We start from the raw sequence: 17,267 nt of genomic DNA, 5'->3' as shown, positions 1-17,267 counted from the left end.
TCTGGGACTTTTGGTTTTAATGTTCCATGCACGTGGGACTCATTATAAAATGGCATTTCAATCGGTAGAAGTTTCTGTTTCTAAACACTTCCATAAGTGAAATCACAAGTCACTCAGTGCTGATAGTTTGTGCATTTAACTCAACATAAGCCAATGTTCCCACAAAGTGGTATTTTAACTCGTCACCCTTCCAGTCACGTCCTGTTCTTTGTCATTAAAATATATTTCTATAAAGCCTCTGAACCCTCTTTATTCATACACAGGGCTGCACGCTAATAGTGCTAATTGGAATGTCCACATGGTGCAAGGCGCAAAAGTCTTCCACTGTAAAGTAAAGCCGCAAAATAAATAAATAATATATAATTACCCATAACATCCCTGTAACATTTGTTTTTTTAAAGTGAATTTTATATATATATTTTCACTGAAAAACCAAAGGTTACAGGGACGTTATACTTGGTAAATGGAATTTTAAAAAACCATAGATTTTCACTGAAGAAACAAACAAAAACTATAACTTGTCCTCTAAGGTAAGTATAACTCTTGCCTCCGCCAATCAATTTTTTTGTAAAAATCTTTACTGCAATTATTACATTGATATTATCAGTGATGTTATCAAAGATGTCATGAGTGCTGTAATTTGTTGGGTAATTAGCAGTGCATGGCGAGGGTGCAAGTTATAATTACCTTAAGGTACGAGTTATATTTACTTGAGAACTCTAACTATAACACAAATATTTCTATGGTTTTGTATGTTTGAAATGTGAGCCAAAATGTAACACCACTGTAACCTTTGGGTTTTTCAGTTAATTTCTATAGTTTTTATAAAGCATAGTAATTTTCACTACTATATGTTAATCCAACCACCGCCGCGCACAGCCTTTGGCCAGGCCCTGCGGGCAACCTCTATAATAACCCAATCACACTCTGTGCACGGTCCCCAGTGCCATCAGTGGCCCCATGGGGGGGTGAGGAGGGCTGCCTGGCCCACCTCCAACATACAGTAGCCCCTGGAAGGTGGAGCCGCACAGCCCCCCACTAAATTTCTTTAATGTCCTGCCCCCCGCACCAAATGTCTTCAATGCCCTGTGGATGTTGTAGTTCCTGGGACTGTTGGGGGGCCGTCTGGCCTCCCTCACATCAAAAAGGCATTTTTCCCCATGGAGGGCGCGAGTGCCACCCCTCCTTTCCCGCATTAATTTTGAGCAAAGCCGCCGGGGAGGTGGCGGGGCTGCGGGTGGGCGGGGCGCCCCCCCACATATATAAATCAATGCCCCTGGAACCTGGCCCACCCAGGGATCTATAGAAAACAAGCACTGGAGCCTGTGTTGTTTTTTTTTAATTTTTTTTTTTTTATAATTTTCGCTGGATCTGCCACGAATCGAAAAGTTTAAAAAAAGGTTTTTAGCTCTGGTGACTCTACCCTGGCCCCTTGTCCTTTTAATTTTTATTTTGTATTTTTTTTTTTTTTTTTTTTAACTTAATATTGTGAGACTCTGCTGAAGCCGAGTCCCCAGATGGCTGCCAGCACTTTCTGGTCTGAAGTGTTGGCAGCCAATCAGTGCTGTGTAGTTACCTGCACGGGCTTGTCATTATTCACGAATACATCACAGAGGATCTGTGTCCCTAGATATACAACTTTATTTTTCTTTTAATATCTCAAAAACTACAGAATGGATTTACAGCAAATAAGCTAAAGCGTAATCTGAGTACTGAAAGCTAGTTTTCTGCCCAATTTGGTGTCATTCTGTCCAGTGGTTTGGGCTGTAGTTGTGTCTAAAGTTCCTATGGGAATTGACATGGGCAACGCAACTTATTTGATTTTCCCCTTTTTCTCGGCCCCCACTTGACAGATCAGCCCGAAACTTTCCATGCACAACAAGAATTGCGGCACACTTTTTTTTTGGGGGGGGGGGGGGGGAGATAGATTTGGTGATGATTCATCAAACGGTGCCAAAGATATAGGCTAGTCAAAAAAAAAAAAAGGCTTTTTCTATGGAAACATGGTCCTAACTATAACTACCTCGTGACAACTGCCACTAGGTCATATATATATACACGTGCACACACATTTACAGGCTTGTGCAAAAATAAAAAATGGGTGTTAGGCAAGATATAGAGGTGGAACTTAAAGCTTTAGTCCTACTTTCATGCCTGACCCGACCTGGTTTTTGCTTCTCAAAATGCGGTCACCCTTTAAAGTGCCCCTCCTGTGCTTTGAACGAATTTTGTAAGTCTGTGAGCAGCTTCGTGGCATCGCAGAGGAGCCGGGCCAAAGGAGTGGTGTGCACTGGTGAAGCTTTGTTTGGGTCCTGGAGATGTGAATTTGGGCAGGGGTGTAATGGGTCAGGCGTGAGGTGCATTTGCAGAGCTGACCGCTTGATGACGAGTCTATAATCCTATGTCCCCATCTCTTCCCAGGTGCGGGGGCACTGTGGGGGCGATCATCACCTGCCCGCTTGAGGTGGTCAAGACCAGGCTCCAGGCCTCGCAGCTCAGCTTCCGGCCTCTCTGCTTCCGCGAGTTTCACCTCCAAACAGTGACTGGCGGGAACTTCACCCCAGCCCGGGTCTGCACCACTGGGGTCCTCCAGCTCCTGAGGTAAGTGCCGAGATGGCAGTGCTCTCTCTCATTTTACAGATGTTTATAGCCGCATGTCTCTGGTAGTACAGCTGTCTCTCAGGCTGCAGAAGGTAGAGTTATGCCTCAGGGTACACAGCACCTACACTTGCAGCTTCACTCCCCGGGGTCTGCACCACTGGGGTCCTCCAGCTCCTGAGGTAAGTGCCGAGATGGCAGTGCTCTCTCTCATTTTACAGATGTTTATAGCCGCATGTCTCTGGTAGCACAGCTGTCTCTCAGGCTGCAGAAGGTAGAGTTATGCCTCAGGGTACACAGCACCTACACTTGCAGCTTCACTCCCCGGGGTCTGCACCACTGGGGTCCTCCAGCTCCTGAGGTAAGTGCCGAGATGGCAGTGCTCTCTCTCATTTTACAGATGTTTATAGCCGCATGTCTCAGGTAGCACAGCTGTCTCTCAGGCTGCAGAAGGTAGAGTTATGCCTCAGGGTACACAGCACCTACACTTGCAGCTTCACTCCCCGGGGTCTGAACCACGGGGGTCCTCCAGCTCCTGTGGTAAGTGCTGGGGATAGCAGTGCTGTTTCTCATGTTACAGATATTTATAGCCGCATGTCTCTGGTAGCACAGCTGTCCCTCCAGGTACTGTAGTAAGTGCTGGGGATAGCAGTGCTGTCTCTCATGTTACAGATATTTTAGGCGCGTGTCTCTGATAGCACAGCTGTCTCTCCGGCTGCAGAAAGTAGTCATGTCTCGGGGTACACAAAATGTACGCTTGCAGCTTCACTCCACGGGGTCAGCAGAGCTACCCCCAGATTGCACAGAACAAGCATGCAGAGCCCTCGGATAACTTTACTCTGGGTTTCACTGGCCCATTAAATGTATTACAGCAACGCCGAGGAGTGCAGGTACTCTCCCCTTAAGATGAAAGTAGTGCAGATACTTAGTACCTGCCCTGCCTAACAGACTCCGATTATACAGCAGAGCTATCTCTCAGTTTACACAGGCCTCCGGCAGACAGCAGTCCGAGCCAGGGAGGTCACGTGCCCAGGCCTGGGCGGTGCTGCCTTGTAGGCTCCACGGACTCGCAGGCTCAGGTGGCAAGGCCACCCCTCCTGTGACACCGATGGGACGTGCAGCGCTTGCCTGCGGGCGGGAGGGGGCCTGGGGCCCGGCGTGGGTCATTCATTCCCGGCCGCTCCCTCTCTGGTTTTCTGTGCCAAAGGTCGTCGGGCGCCAGGGGCTGCGCACCGCCCTCTGGCTCCACTGCGCATGCGTCATGACGCGCGCTCAGCCTGAGCGCCACCAGAGCATTCTGGGAATTGTAGGCTGGAGCTCTATGGGGACATATGAAACTTTCAATCCTAGAACACACGTGTGCTTCTGACTAAAAAACCCGGGTCTGTCTAAGGGAGCTGCAGACAACACACTCGGTCCCTCCCCGGGTTTTACTTAGGGTAGGTACCCTGTGGGTCTCCAGTGAATGCTCAGGGGATGGCTCCCAGTCACGTGGTACAGTTGAGCCTCTGAAATTTTTATATGTTGGGGTGTTTCAGTTCACGCAGTTCACACCTTGACCCACCGTGCTTATTAGGGATGGGGCCTTTTTTCAATCTGCTTGAAAATTCCGAAATGGTTTACATTTTTTCTACTGACAGATATAGGCCTATTTCCCATAGTTGCCAGCCCTCGGGCCCGGGAGTGAACTGCCCCAACCAGCTGGCCCGGATTCCAGCCAAAGGGAGAGAGGCGGAGGCCCTCGTGACCTGCCAGTGAATAACCACCCCGGGAGGGCACGTGCCGTGAGATGCACAGGATGACCGCGGGCTCTTAGGCCCACCTCCTTTTAATGCCACCTTTACTAGTGTTGAGAGTGGAGGTTGCAGTCACACCACTGCTGAATTTCAGAAACGTTTACAGAAAATGTACACCCTCTAGACACGGTCGCAATTTGTGCGTTTACATTTAATGAATGAATTGGTATTTCTCGAATTGACTTGGATACAAACTAAGTGGGTTCATAGAATACTAAAATCTAATGAATGGTAACATAACCAACCTTAGGAATATTAATGAGCTAGGTCTGACGTTGTGACCCATTGCGATTCACTTCAACCACTGAAATTGTGGTCTTATGGGGTCAGCAGACCACCATGTCTGTGATTTCTTTTAGATAAAGCAATGTTGTTGTGTTTTTTATTTTTATTTTAAGCCATACTGTTGTCCTTTAATGGAAAACGGGATGAGGTATTTAAAAAAAAAAAAAAAAAGTTTTACCAACTTCTTTTAGGAGTAGGCATCAGCTCCTCCGTCCTCTTGGTTGCTGCCTGACACCTGTCACCACCCCAACCGCACCCCAAAAACCAGCTCCCCGAGACCCCTCGCCATCTCCTGTTTATTAAGCACTTTATCGCGTCTCCAATCCACTCCTGTCGTCTTTTACCCCCATAACTCTTTCCCCCGGAAGAGATTCCGCCTCACACTCCCCCGGGGGCCCTCCTCACCGTCCTCCTTCTCTAACTGGAGCGCCCCCCACTATAGCCCATCCATTCCTGACATTCACCGGGCCCTGCGCTCTTCTGCACCTGCGGGTTGCTTTAGCCCGGGCCGAATGCCTGCTGTGTGCCCGCGCCACCTTGCTGCCACTGACGGGCACCAGACTCTGGCGTCTCTTTATGGCCAGTGGCCACCCAAACCTGAACCGGCCTTGCTGACGTCCGACGAACCTCACCTGCTAGCAAGAGGACCCCGACTTCCCCAGCCACACCATCTGCGTATCCCTAGCTCAGTCCACAGTGCCCCGTGCGCACCCGGCCGTCCTTTGCACTGCACCATCTGCCCAAAGAGCTCGGCCAGGGGGCAGAGTTCACGCTCACTTGTCCCTACCCCCAAATTCATGTTGTGAAAGACGGAAGCGTGTGTTTTATATCCAGAACCCGAGACCTATTCACCCGCGGGCACACGTGTACCACGGTGCCACTTCAGCGGCTGTATTACTGATAACCGCGACCCTGGAGACTGCCAACTCTTCGGCTTTGGCACTCACTTGCTATTGGCCTGCTGGAGGTCAGCAGCAGTGAAGCAGGCGTCTGGCAGAGCAGGCATTGCACGGTCACTCACACCCAATGGACTAACGGGGGTGAGAGTCAGATGTCAGGGCCAGAAAGGCTGGGTGCAGACACTCGCATCAGGGGAACTGGAGCGGCATCAGCTGTATGTTAAGGTACAGTCTGGGATAGGGCACCTGAGGTAGACAACTCACATTTCATGGGATTCAGTGAAGTATTCTAGAATAAACGTCTTTACCACTTAAGGATCCTTAAAGAAAGAAGAAAAAAAAACAGTTTGAAAATATACAGATGTCTACTGCCGGAAAATCTTGAAAAGTAATTTGTCTCCCTTACCTGTATTTTCTCTTCCCTACAGATCTATCTTGCAGAAAGAGGGTGCCCGCTCCCTCTTCAAGGGTCTGGGGCCTAATTTGGTTGGAGTGGCACCGTCCAGGTAAGTGCACACCTGTCCTCCGTGCACATGTGCGTTGCATGCAGTACACCCAGAGCGTGGGATGCTGAGTTCTTTTACCTGCTTATGATGAGGTGAAGGCCATGCTGGTTTAATTTGTTTTGTAAACCTGATCTGCACAAGCAATGATCTCAAGGCAGAAATAACTGGGCCCAGAACCAATATCCACACTACACTTGAATTTGTATGTTGCAGGACTGCAACTGTTCGACATGATGATTGAAACTGGCTGAAGAGGGCAGTTTGGAGAATATCCCCATATCGGGGTGCTCCTGGGAAATCAGGTCACCTTAATAGGTTCCTGGTGGGAGATTGGGCTCTGAGCTCCTGTTTGCACCCATCTGCCCCCACATGTTGGTGATGGACCCACACCAGAGGAACACCATCACTGCAGTCCCACCTGTAAGGGAATATCACACCACTGAGAGGAGACAACACATGCACACCTGTACTGTAGATTTACACACTCCTGAGAAGATACGTGTACACCACTCCGCATACATAAGGGCAGCTCATCTCTCAGGGCGGATCTACAGTGCAGCACTTAAGTGTGGACAGATACTGTGGAGGCAGCCATGTTTGCTTTCTCGGTGGTACCCAGAGCAGCTGGTAGTACCTCAGAGGGTACCACATCACAGAGGTGACCCCAGGTACCTCCGCCCTCAGTAGTTGAGTAGGCTGGGAATGGGAGGAGTGGAACAGTCTCACATAGGCACTGTCCTCTAACCGCTGTTGTCATTTCCCCCCCCAGAGCCATCTATTTCTGGGCCTATTCGACTGCCAAGGAGTTCTGCAACAGCCGGCTTGCACCAGAGTCTAAGACCGTGCACATCCTCTCCGCCTCCATCGCAGGTGAGTCGGACAGCCTAGGAGGCGCTTGCACCTGCTGCTGGGTTGTTCGAGTATCTGCGGGCTAGAGCTTCCGGTTCCAGTAAGATAGCTCACTGAATGAAATCGGAAGCTTCACAGAGCGTTGAATGTTCCACAATTTAAAATCCATGATTCAATCAGTCATTTTATCTTTTTCTTATAAAACTTGTCACTTGGTCAAACTTTTACACTTGGGCACCAACTTGTCACAATTCTCTGACACATTTCAAGCGGAAAAAAGACAAATGACATTCTGACTTTGAGTTTGTGTGTGTGATTTTGTTTATATTTGTTTCTTCTGACAAGCATGGTCCACAGTTGGGGAAAAATAGTCTCAGAAGTTACACTGCAGAAGGTAAAATAGGGTGTGATTCTGGGACTTTGTGCTGTGGACCATTCAGTGGCCAAAAGCACTCTGGGTGGCGCTTCCTTAAAAGCAGGTGATCCACAGGTCTATGGGTAGCCAGCCTTACACATGTTTTCACCACAGCAATCGCCAACTAATCATTCTGGGACCTAAATGTGAACGAGCAGCTGGCAGGGGCCTGATGACCTATAATGTGTTGCAGGAGATGGGATACGCCACCTCGAGCTGGAGAAATGAAATATTCCTTTATTGCAGAATTAATACAAATCATTGCAGTCAGCAATGTACATAAAAGCGTTATCAATTAAAATAGATAAGCCAAAAACGTCCCGCCGGGTTTTATAATTCGAATAGAGTTAAAACACTGATAGCAAGATAGGTTACTGGAAACCCACTTATATAAGGTTGAGCTGTGTGGTTCTGTTGGGGACGCTCCGCACCACATACAAACACGCTGTCAGCAGGATGCACAGTGATGCAGCAGACGGGAAATCGCCTAGTCCCCTGCTGTGCTGTTGAGGACGTTCCCTTGGCCCCACATCACTGAACAAACATTGGCAAAGCCAGTTGGTCTTAACTTTAACAAAAAAAATATTGAGTTCGCCAAATGTTTTTTAGCCATGCTGCTGCGGAGCATGGCAAAAAAAAAAAAAAAAATGAAGAGGACCCCATGTCATTATGGAGGCGTGTGCATGCATTGAACTTGCATGCGTGCGGCGACAGAAGTTCACAGGCTTTTTTTTTTTTTAATTTGCTGATCTCAGCACAAAAGCATTCTTCTACATATAGTGCAAAAGTAATTTTTTAAAAAAAATAATAAACTTGTGAGTGGGTTCAGAAGCTGGACGGGGGTGGGGTGTTAAAGAAACAAGCAGGTTTTAATCAACACAGCTAGTGAGAGTTAAGCAGTAGGGTGTAGGCTGCTAAGCAACAAGGCAGACGGCTGGAGAAGCAACACAAGAAATAAAACGGGTAACAGAGCAATGAGAGAGCAACACAAATGTGGCTGGGTGGTGAGAAGCAAATGGGCAAGAGAGCAGTTCGAAGGCAGGAGACAAGCGCACAAGGGAGACAGCTGGAAAAACATGCACTCTGATGGATTGCTTAAACAAATAGAAAAAAATAAGTTTCCTAAAAGAGAGCAGAGGGGGCATAGGACCCATCCAATCACTCTACGCTCCAGGTGAGGGACAAATACAAGATGAATAGGCTGAAACAAAGAAAGCCTTCCAACAGAAAGCAAACAAATAAAAGTGATCGTAAATACAACTAGTGGTATACAGTGGGATAGCAGCTTGGGTTGCTTCTTACCGCTGCTTATGAAAGTGTAGCCCCCCCAAACTGACATTTTTCTTTAAGTATACTGAAACACAAGATAGCAGGCAGAATGGCAGTGCTTAATGTGATGCCTGTTTCCCATGGTGCAATGCATTGTGGTCATTTCTTCACTTTAACATCATGTTCTTCTAGGGAAATACAAATCAGCAGCTTACAAAAAGCAAAACAATGCCCAAATGTAAACTATTGGAGGGCAGAGTTTTTTTTATTTATTTTTTTATCTTTGCTTCCGAAGTTAGGTGAAACTGGCTACTTTGAACTTTGCTCCGGGTTGGTAGTACAGCAGCCTCACCGAACTTTCTCTAGTAGGAAATGTCTTCTGGTAGAAGTTTCTCCAGCTAGTTTTTTTTTTTATTTAATCATCACACTGTCGAGAAAGTTCACAAGAATTGTAATTTAAAAAATAGATGTATCATCAAAAGGAGAAAGAGTTCTGTATCCTATGTGGCCATTGCCCTGGTATAAAAAGAGCCCATTGTAAATTATGTGGGAATATTCGGAGTGCAGGGGAGAATGTTTTATATTCACAACTTGGGTGGCGGGTCCCACTATATTCCTTTTTCCTCGTGTGTAGTGCTTTTTTTTTTTTTTTTTTTTTTTTGGAAGATGAACTCAATTGAACAAAAAATTAGGCAAAAACGAGGAAAAAAACGTTAAAAATGTTTAAACTAAATAATTTACAGAAAACACATCAAAGCCACATTAAAATCATTATCTTAATTTTTTTTAAAACCCTAAGCTGCAGACTTGTTTGGTATATGTGAATTGCACTCTAGGTGCAGGGTAGCGCCTCTTCAGGTGTCTCCTGTGGACCTTCAGTTGTTTAACCGTCTCCTCTCCCTCCCCCAGGGTTCACGTCCATCACGTTGACCAACCCCATCTGGATGGTGAAGACCAGGATGCAACTGGAGGAAAGGTAAGGTGGGGGCAGACTAGTGCTGCTGGTTGGAGGTAAGGGGGGGGGGGGGCAGACTAGTGCTGCTGGTTGGAGGTAAGGGGGGGGCAGACTAGTGCTGCTGGTTGGAGGTAAGGGGGGGGGCAGACTAGTGCTGCTGGTTGGAGGTAAGGGGGGGGGCAGACTAGTGCTGCTGGTTGGAGGTAAGGGGGGGAAGACTGGTTCTGCTGGTTGGAGGTAAGGGGGGGGCAGACTAGTGCTGCTGGTTGGAGGTAAGGGGGGGGCAGACTAGTGCTGCTGGTTGATGGCTCCACAGAGAAACTGGGGCGTAGACCTGCTTCCCCGAGGCACTTCTCTGGCAGGCCAGGTCTTCAGGTCTCGGAAAGGTTTTTGTGACTGCTGGTGTTTTGAGAAGGGGAAGTATGGGACGCTTTCGCTGAAACTAGTAATACTTCTAAAGTTAGAGCCGCAATAATTAAAGTGAATTATTAAAAGTATCACAGGAAGTTTTTCCCCGAAGATGTAAAGACAATTTCTTGGGATCTTATTCATCTCAATCTTTTGTCCTCTCAATTTTTGTTGGGTGCTAATCAGTTACTGATGGTGTTTGTGACTGCATCAGGATTCTGAGTCTGGCCATAATTGTGTCTTGTAGGCATTTGTTTGCACACTTTTTGACCTGTAAATTTTGACATAAATTCTGAAGGCGTCTAATGTAAACGTTTGGGTTTGCACACCTTGGAGCTTACAAAAGCATGCATAATTAACATATTATTCCCACGCCGAGGTCTGAAATTCGGAATAATGCAGTAATTGTGCACCCGTTGATTTTTGCACCCCACTATGCTGATAAGTATTGCACATGCACGATCACGGCAACACTTTGCACCCATCAGGGAATGAAGGCCACAGTTATCAAATGTAGGCAGTTCAGCCAACTCCTGTTCATGGAAATTGGAAAGGCATGTCCGATTTTGGAGTGAATTTCAGAATATGCAAAGAAGTGTCAAAGTTAGTCAGAAGATAGTTGTCTCCCATCTAGGGCACTACGACGTGAGATTGTTCGAGAAAACTGACCACGCGCCATATCTCTTTTGGAATCTATTCTGTATTCAAAGAGGTCTTTTCCCGGAGAGCTGATCATTGCTAGCCTCTCCCTGGCGTGTCTAAATTCAAGGTTGCGTTAACTTATTTATCCTTTGAAAGTAGTCCCAGTTTTCTCCTTTATGTGCGCGTTGATATTGTTCCCCGTCTTGTCCTGCTTGCGCAAGGAAGCCCGTCAGGCAGTTTTTCTCAGCAAAGTGCTTTCTCTAAATTTTCATACATAACTTGTCCGTGGGGACAGAATATAATGTAATGCAGACTAACCTCATCTGATCTGCTAGCAGCAGTAGTATAAAGCGAAGCGACCACCAGATTGGAATTCCCATAAGGGTACAACTAAATTTAATCTGAAAAACTCTGATAGATTGAATTCTTTTAACATTATTGTCTTTGGAAATAACGCATCATAAGACCTATTTATTTATACCAGGTCCATCATTTCAAAAGTCAAGAGGCAATTTAACCAATGAATTTGAACCTACAGCATTTGGTGCATGAGCATAATTTGAAATAAAAAGGTCCTCTCATCCACTTAACTACCAAACAGTCAAGAAATCCCTTACAGTAATGTAGGTTGTGTAGTAAACAGCCCTACACCTCAGTAGATATCAGTTTCCTAAGTGTAACGTTTTACAAAACATAAACAGAAAGGCAGTATCTTTCAGACACCTCCCTTGGTTCTAGGGGCCATATGTACGAACACATTTTCCCATAGACACAAAATGGGTAAAACCCTTTGCTACATCTGGCCCTAGGTCTTTTACCAGGACACGCCACAATTTCTGAATCTGCATCTGTGATGTCAACAGTGTTGTCGTTGGAATACCTCACTCATGAAGATGGATACTATGAGTCTCAGCTAATCGGTGCAGCTTTTAAGAACTTTGCTGGTTCTAGCTGGTCAGCATAGAGTTATAAACCTCTTCTCGTGCAAGTCTCACATCTCGGGCTTTTCGTGCCCCTAATATGGAGTGCGTTTTTGCAGGACACACTGCTGAAATAAACATGGTCCACCGTTTCAGAACTAGTTCAACCTACATTAATTAGTTCTTACTCTTCAATGTCCAGACTCTGAACCCGGTTATAATTCTAAGGGATTATAATCTGGTGTCTGCAGGCGTCTCCCAAAAGTTCATCATGTCTTGTGCAGTTCTACGCAGAAGCTCTTGTGACATCACCAAAATAACTCTTCTGTGCGGACACATGTGGCACAAATGTCCACTCCCATGAGCAGTTCACTTTCTACAGCCATCTCGTGACCCACCTAACAATATATAGTATAGTCCCCCCTTTTTAGGTCGGACTTCCATCTCATATGTTCTTTTTCATTCAGCGGTTGTGTCGCTGGGGACTTCTGTTGTTGAACAAGAATTTAGAAGTATCCCGTGTATTTCAGGAACAAGAATAAAAACAACATGAAATGCGAGAAAGATCCCATACAGCAAAGCAACTGTGCGTTACAAAAACAATTAGAACATGACACAAAAGCAAACAGTATTGGATTCTCTCTCCTTAAGAAATTAGCCATTTAAACATAAATAACTTCATAATATGGCCTCCCTCCAGAACTGCGCGTTCTGTCCTAAGGAAACACCACGAGGCAGATCACGACGAGGACACGAAAGACATTAAAATGAGATCACATGTGCCCAAGTATATGCAGAGTTTATTTCTGAAATTTCTCATGTTTATATAGTTACCAAATAAATATAACCTGTTTTCCATTGGAGTATTAACACATCCTCAATGTTTTTTGTTTTTTCCGCGCACGCGCTCTAATTTGTGGCAGACTTTTATATTTCTGTTTGATCAGCAAAATCCTGTGTTGTCCCACTTGCTTCCTCCATCAAGAGTGGCAAATTAGTGGCTTTGAATCTAGTCCCCATTCTCTTTGTTTAAAGTAACATTTCTTACTGAGAGGCTAGTGAAAATAGTAGCGCCTTAATGGTGCTCTTGAAGTGAGGAGACCAGTTTGCAGTTGGTGTAGAAGGGAGTTATTTCAGTGAAATAGGCTGTGCCAATGTCTGTTCGACTGACCAAAGGCGCCACCAGGGCAGACCTTCTGAGGACACGTGCATGCTGCTGTCCACCACCCCAGTGAAACTTGTCGTATTATAAAACCATGCCAAAAGTTCATACTTTTTGCTGCCTTAAAGACTATGGGATTCTTACGACTTTCACAGAGGGGTTTCCGCCATCACAAATGTGGCGGATATGCCGTCCGTCGTATTATGAGCCCATTATATTCTATGGAGATGGTTATACGGCAGACGGGATAGCCGTCACATTCGTGACGGAGGAAACCCCGCCATTAAGGTTGTAATAAGGCCCTATACGTCCTGGTTCTGAGATTGTACGGTTATTAGGCTGCTATAGCTGTTGTGTGGCTATGTTCTTTGTAAAGTATTTGCTTTCTTTTAGTTTAGCCACTAGGCAGATTCAAAATTGGAATGTAAAGAGGGCTTTGTAAGCACTGGTTCCCCATGGGATGTTGGATGCATCTGTTTGCATCATTTATTGAATCTGCTCATACTCGTTGAAATCCTTCTGTGCAAAGGTTCAGTGGTGACTTGGTGAGACCCAAAGGGGCTAACACTGAAGGAACGTGCATTTCTCATTTGTGAAAACCTGTGATGAACAAAAAATGAGAGGAGGGGCAAAAGCGTTTTCTGCTTGTGGAACTGGCATTGGGGGGTATCTAAAGGTTTTGCGAGCTACTCTCCCATCCCCAAAAACACCCTCAGTAGCATACAAGCTTCAGTAATGTTAGACAGGAGCAGACAATATTCTCTGAGATAAGTAGGTGACAAGTTCTAGGTTGCAACTTTATAAGCAGGGCTGTCTGTATGACTGACTTCAATTTCACTTTTATTTTTTTGGACAATATAGCACCTTATTATATGTCGGGTAGATTTACAGGCAGTGAAGTTTGCCCCTGGGATCCCTCAGTACTGCAGGGTTCTCTATTTCCAAAAGACAAATTAGGCCCGGATTGGTAATGAGCTCCGAATGAGGCTCAGCATGTCCCTCAGTTACCCTTTTCCAACCTTTTACCCCGGACACATTTTGCCGGGCCTTATTGTTACAAAGTGTGGTGTGAAAACAGCCCTGTGGTTCAATAATTCTTCATACATTTTAATACTCCCTAGAGCGGAAGCTAATCAGGATCTCCGGCACACTTTGAATGGTGGCTTTAGGTTTTTGCCTGTAATGTAGTCATAAACAAATTACTTGACTTTGGGCTTGGCCTGCCACTTTTAGAGGTGGGGGAGACAAGGGTTAGGCTCCCTAGTAGAGTCAGAAGTGCTAGTGCCATAAATGCAGATGTAGGTGCCATGGACACTTGTTTCCAAGAGTGAAAAGTATCTGAAGAGAGCTGGACAGATCCCAAGTGATCTTCCCTTTAATGACGTGTAGAGGTCACAGTGGCCAAGCGACTGCCCCCACTATCCGAAATGGAACCTGGGCAAGGATTCACCCTCTTATTTCAATGATGATACCAAAAGAACAACCAGAGCCGCCAACCTGAGCGGACTCCGCGTTGCGACGAGCAACATAGAGTTCCAGTTGCTTAAGAGAATTTGGCTATAGGGCATGTCAGGGTGGGGCTTTGAATTATAATGGATGTTCGAGATCATAGGATGATGTAAGTATGAAAATAAATTACTCAGGTATTGTATGTCAAGCCTTTTAATTAATATTCTATTGAAGAGCCCCAAGCACGTGGTGCTTACGAAGTGAGACAGGATTCAAAAGTGATTAAGTGCAATTAACGACTGCTAACTTCCTGTCTGAAGTGGTTGGCACCCTAAACTATTGCATGACTAATTTATAAACTATCTCTGATAAAAGCAAGGGTGTGCATTTATGCACGGTTTGTAATACAGCATGTCAGGGTGGACAGATACAAATTAAAGTTTCTGATTTATTATCTGTATAGTTTATCTATTAAAGCTTAGTTATTTGATAGCATATCTTGCACAAGACAACGTGGCTGTCAGGGGAGTGTTGTACGTGGTGGTTGGGTATGAGCTTGGAATATTGACTCCGCAAACCTGGCGGTTACAAAATGGCTTCGAGCATCCTATGTGCTGGAGGAAAAACATTAATTAGCTAATGTAGTGCAAGGAAAAAAAGAAATTTGGACGTGACCAGAGATTCCCTTGAAGCTTTGTACCAAGCTCTAGTGTGACAGCGTACAGATAGGCTTGCAGTTTATGTTGCGTAGGTTGTACCCTTTTGTGACTTTGGTGAGGTCTTGTGTGGGCATTGAGGGAGGGTGTAAAGTGTTGAGTATAAAGCCTTTGTAAGTCAATATTCTACCTTGCATTTTATTGGTATTTTTGTGGGAGTTTAGGGTTACATCTTATTAAAAAAAATTAGGGGCGTGAATCCGTGGAAATAAAAATATTCAAGGATTATATTTTAAATACTGGTGCACTTTAAAACTAGTTACCTTGGCTGTCATTCGTTGCAAGTTACTAGGAGAATGTTTTGTTGTAATATATGCTTTTGCTGCACTCCTAGTTTTTATGTAGTGCATAAATCTTAAATGATTTTTATGGGTACACAGTAAAGAGTGTATTTGTGTTTTAAATCCTTTTACTCTCCACGGTGTAATGGTTTTGATTAACTATGCACTTTTAAATAAACTTGAAACTTGTGGGTGGGTGTAGCTGGTTGGGCAGTTGAGGGAAAGAAAAGGATTCCGTCCTTGTAATACTAAGATGTTCATTCCCCGTACCGTGATCAGTCCTTGACCTCCCCATTAAGAGTTCCTTCCTTGGCGTCCTCTTTGATAAGGGTCTCTCATCGCATAAATATCCTTTTGCTTCAGGGACATTTCCCGCCTTATTCTTCCCCCTCTCTTGCAGCCTCCAGGGGCGGCGCCAGACGAGCACGGCAGGCTGCGTGAGGTACATTTATAAAGCGGAGGGCTTGCGGGGATTCTACCGGGGCATGAGCGCCTCCTACGTGGGCATCTCGGAGACTATTATCCATTTTGTGATCTATGAGGATCTGAAGCAGCGGCTTATGGCACGTGGGCAAGGTTTCCAGCATCCGCTGCAGGGTGGAACGGGTACGCCGCTGCAACAGCAGCAGCTCGACTTCGTATGGCTGATGGTAGCAGCGGGACTGTCGAAAATCAGCGCAAGCCTCATAGCCTATCCACACGGTGAGCTCAGCCTTACTTTGTTTTTGGATTCCCCCCCCCCATTTGCTAAGAATAATACTTTGTGATGTAGATTTGCAAAGGTTAACCTTAATTTTTGAGAGGTTGCTCAACAGTTCTCCATATTGACAAATTGGTGCTCTCTTTCAGAGGTGATACGGACCCGGCTGCGTCAGGAACACTCCCCCTACAAGACTTTTGTGCAGACGACACGGCTGATTTACCACGAAGAGGGCCCCCGCAGTTTCTATCGCGGGCTCCAGGCTCAGATGATCCGACAGATCCCCAACACAGCCATCATGATGGCCACATATGAACTCATCGTTCACGCTGCTTCCAAAGTCTGACCTATCCTCCCAGGACTGAATGAACCACAACGCTGCAAGAGCCGGGACAGTGTTCTCTTGTGTCTGAAGGCACTTCGACTTTGAAGGCAGTATGCTCCGGGCTACAAGAGACGGAGCGCTGCCTTTGCTACTGTCCTTCAGGATCATGCAAAATAGTTGACTCCAAAGACTCCTAGGCATGTGTTCCTCAGAGAGCCTCGGTGGCAGAAACATCTGCAGAGAGCATGCTTGTGGCAAACTTTGCCACAGCACCTGTAGGCATTTTTCCTCCGAGATGAGAGGCAACATGTGAGTTTTCTGCTCTTTAGATCTGTTTACTAGTAATGCCTCGATGAGGCTGCCTCATTGTCTAAGCAGATGCTCAGGGTAAGTGAAGATGGGAACGGTGCTATCCTTCTGCATGATTGAGGTCTCTTCGAGCTTCAGAAGGCACATTTCAGTATCGGAACCAGAAAGGATACCTCTGCCTACTCAGCGGTGAGGAGGCCATGTTCTCCAGCCAAAGAGGCGAGCTTCGCAAGCGTTCATCCTTCATTCCTTTAGGCCTCTTATCCTTACGGGCAGCTTACAGAATGTTCCAACAGCTTCCTCACCTGCTGTGACAGGCCAGGCACAGGGTAGCACCAGTGAAATTTGAGGCCATACTGTAGCCTCAAAGTCAGGCTATGCATTTAGAAGAAAGAATGTTAAACATGGTGGCCAACTAAGCTTTCTGGTGTTGAATTGAATATACTTTTACTTTGGTCTGGGGTTTCCTGTCTGTGACCAAATTGTATGTAACTCTGGTTGTGAGTTAATTTAAAAAATATCCATTGTTGAAACTTTTTTTTATTAAAAAATGTTTTGCTTCAGTTTTTTTGAAAATCCCATGATTTAAATGCAGAAAGACTACCATGTTAATAATGCAATCTTGTTTCCATATCTGTTCGACTGTAAGGGTGAAACAGCTATGAATGGGAAGGGCTTGAATTCTCAAGATGACCACTCCTTGTCATTTATTCCCTTTTACTATAGCTGCTAGGTAGTATCATTTAAACAGTGGTAAACCCCTCACCCAAGGGTGCAGTAAAA

At 45.7% G+C, this 17,267-nt stretch overlaps 1 protein-coding gene across 1 annotated transcript in view; it reads left to right on the top strand.

Moving 5' to 3' along the window:
- Nucleotides 1–17,047, top strand: part of LOC138303700 (solute carrier family 25 member 36-A-like) — a 39,968-nt gene extending 22,921 nt beyond the window's left edge. Inside the window, exons 2-7 of the mRNA XM_069243030.1 lie at nucleotides 2,422–2,601; nucleotides 6,007–6,084; nucleotides 6,854–6,954; nucleotides 9,527–9,593; nucleotides 15,551–15,852; nucleotides 16,000–17,047. Coding sequence (XP_069099131.1) covers nucleotides 2,422–2,601; nucleotides 6,007–6,084; nucleotides 6,854–6,954; nucleotides 9,527–9,593; nucleotides 15,551–15,852; nucleotides 16,000–16,196 — 925 coding nt within the window. The 3' untranslated portion in view covers nucleotides 16,197–17,047. The remainder of the gene's footprint in view (nucleotides 1–2,421; nucleotides 2,602–6,006; nucleotides 6,085–6,853; nucleotides 6,955–9,526; nucleotides 9,594–15,550; nucleotides 15,853–15,999) is intronic.
- Nucleotides 17,048–17,267: the final 220 nt, after the last annotated feature.

Source organism: Pleurodeles waltl, chromosome 7 (genome assembly GCF_031143425.1).
Source record: "Pleurodeles waltl isolate 20211129_DDA chromosome 7, aPleWal1.hap1.20221129, whole genome shotgun sequence".
NCBI lineage: Eukaryota > Metazoa > Chordata > Amphibia > Caudata > Salamandridae > Pleurodeles > Pleurodeles waltl.
The sequence above is the reverse complement of the archived record's forward strand: the minus strand, read 5'-3'. Positions and strand labels throughout refer to the sequence as shown.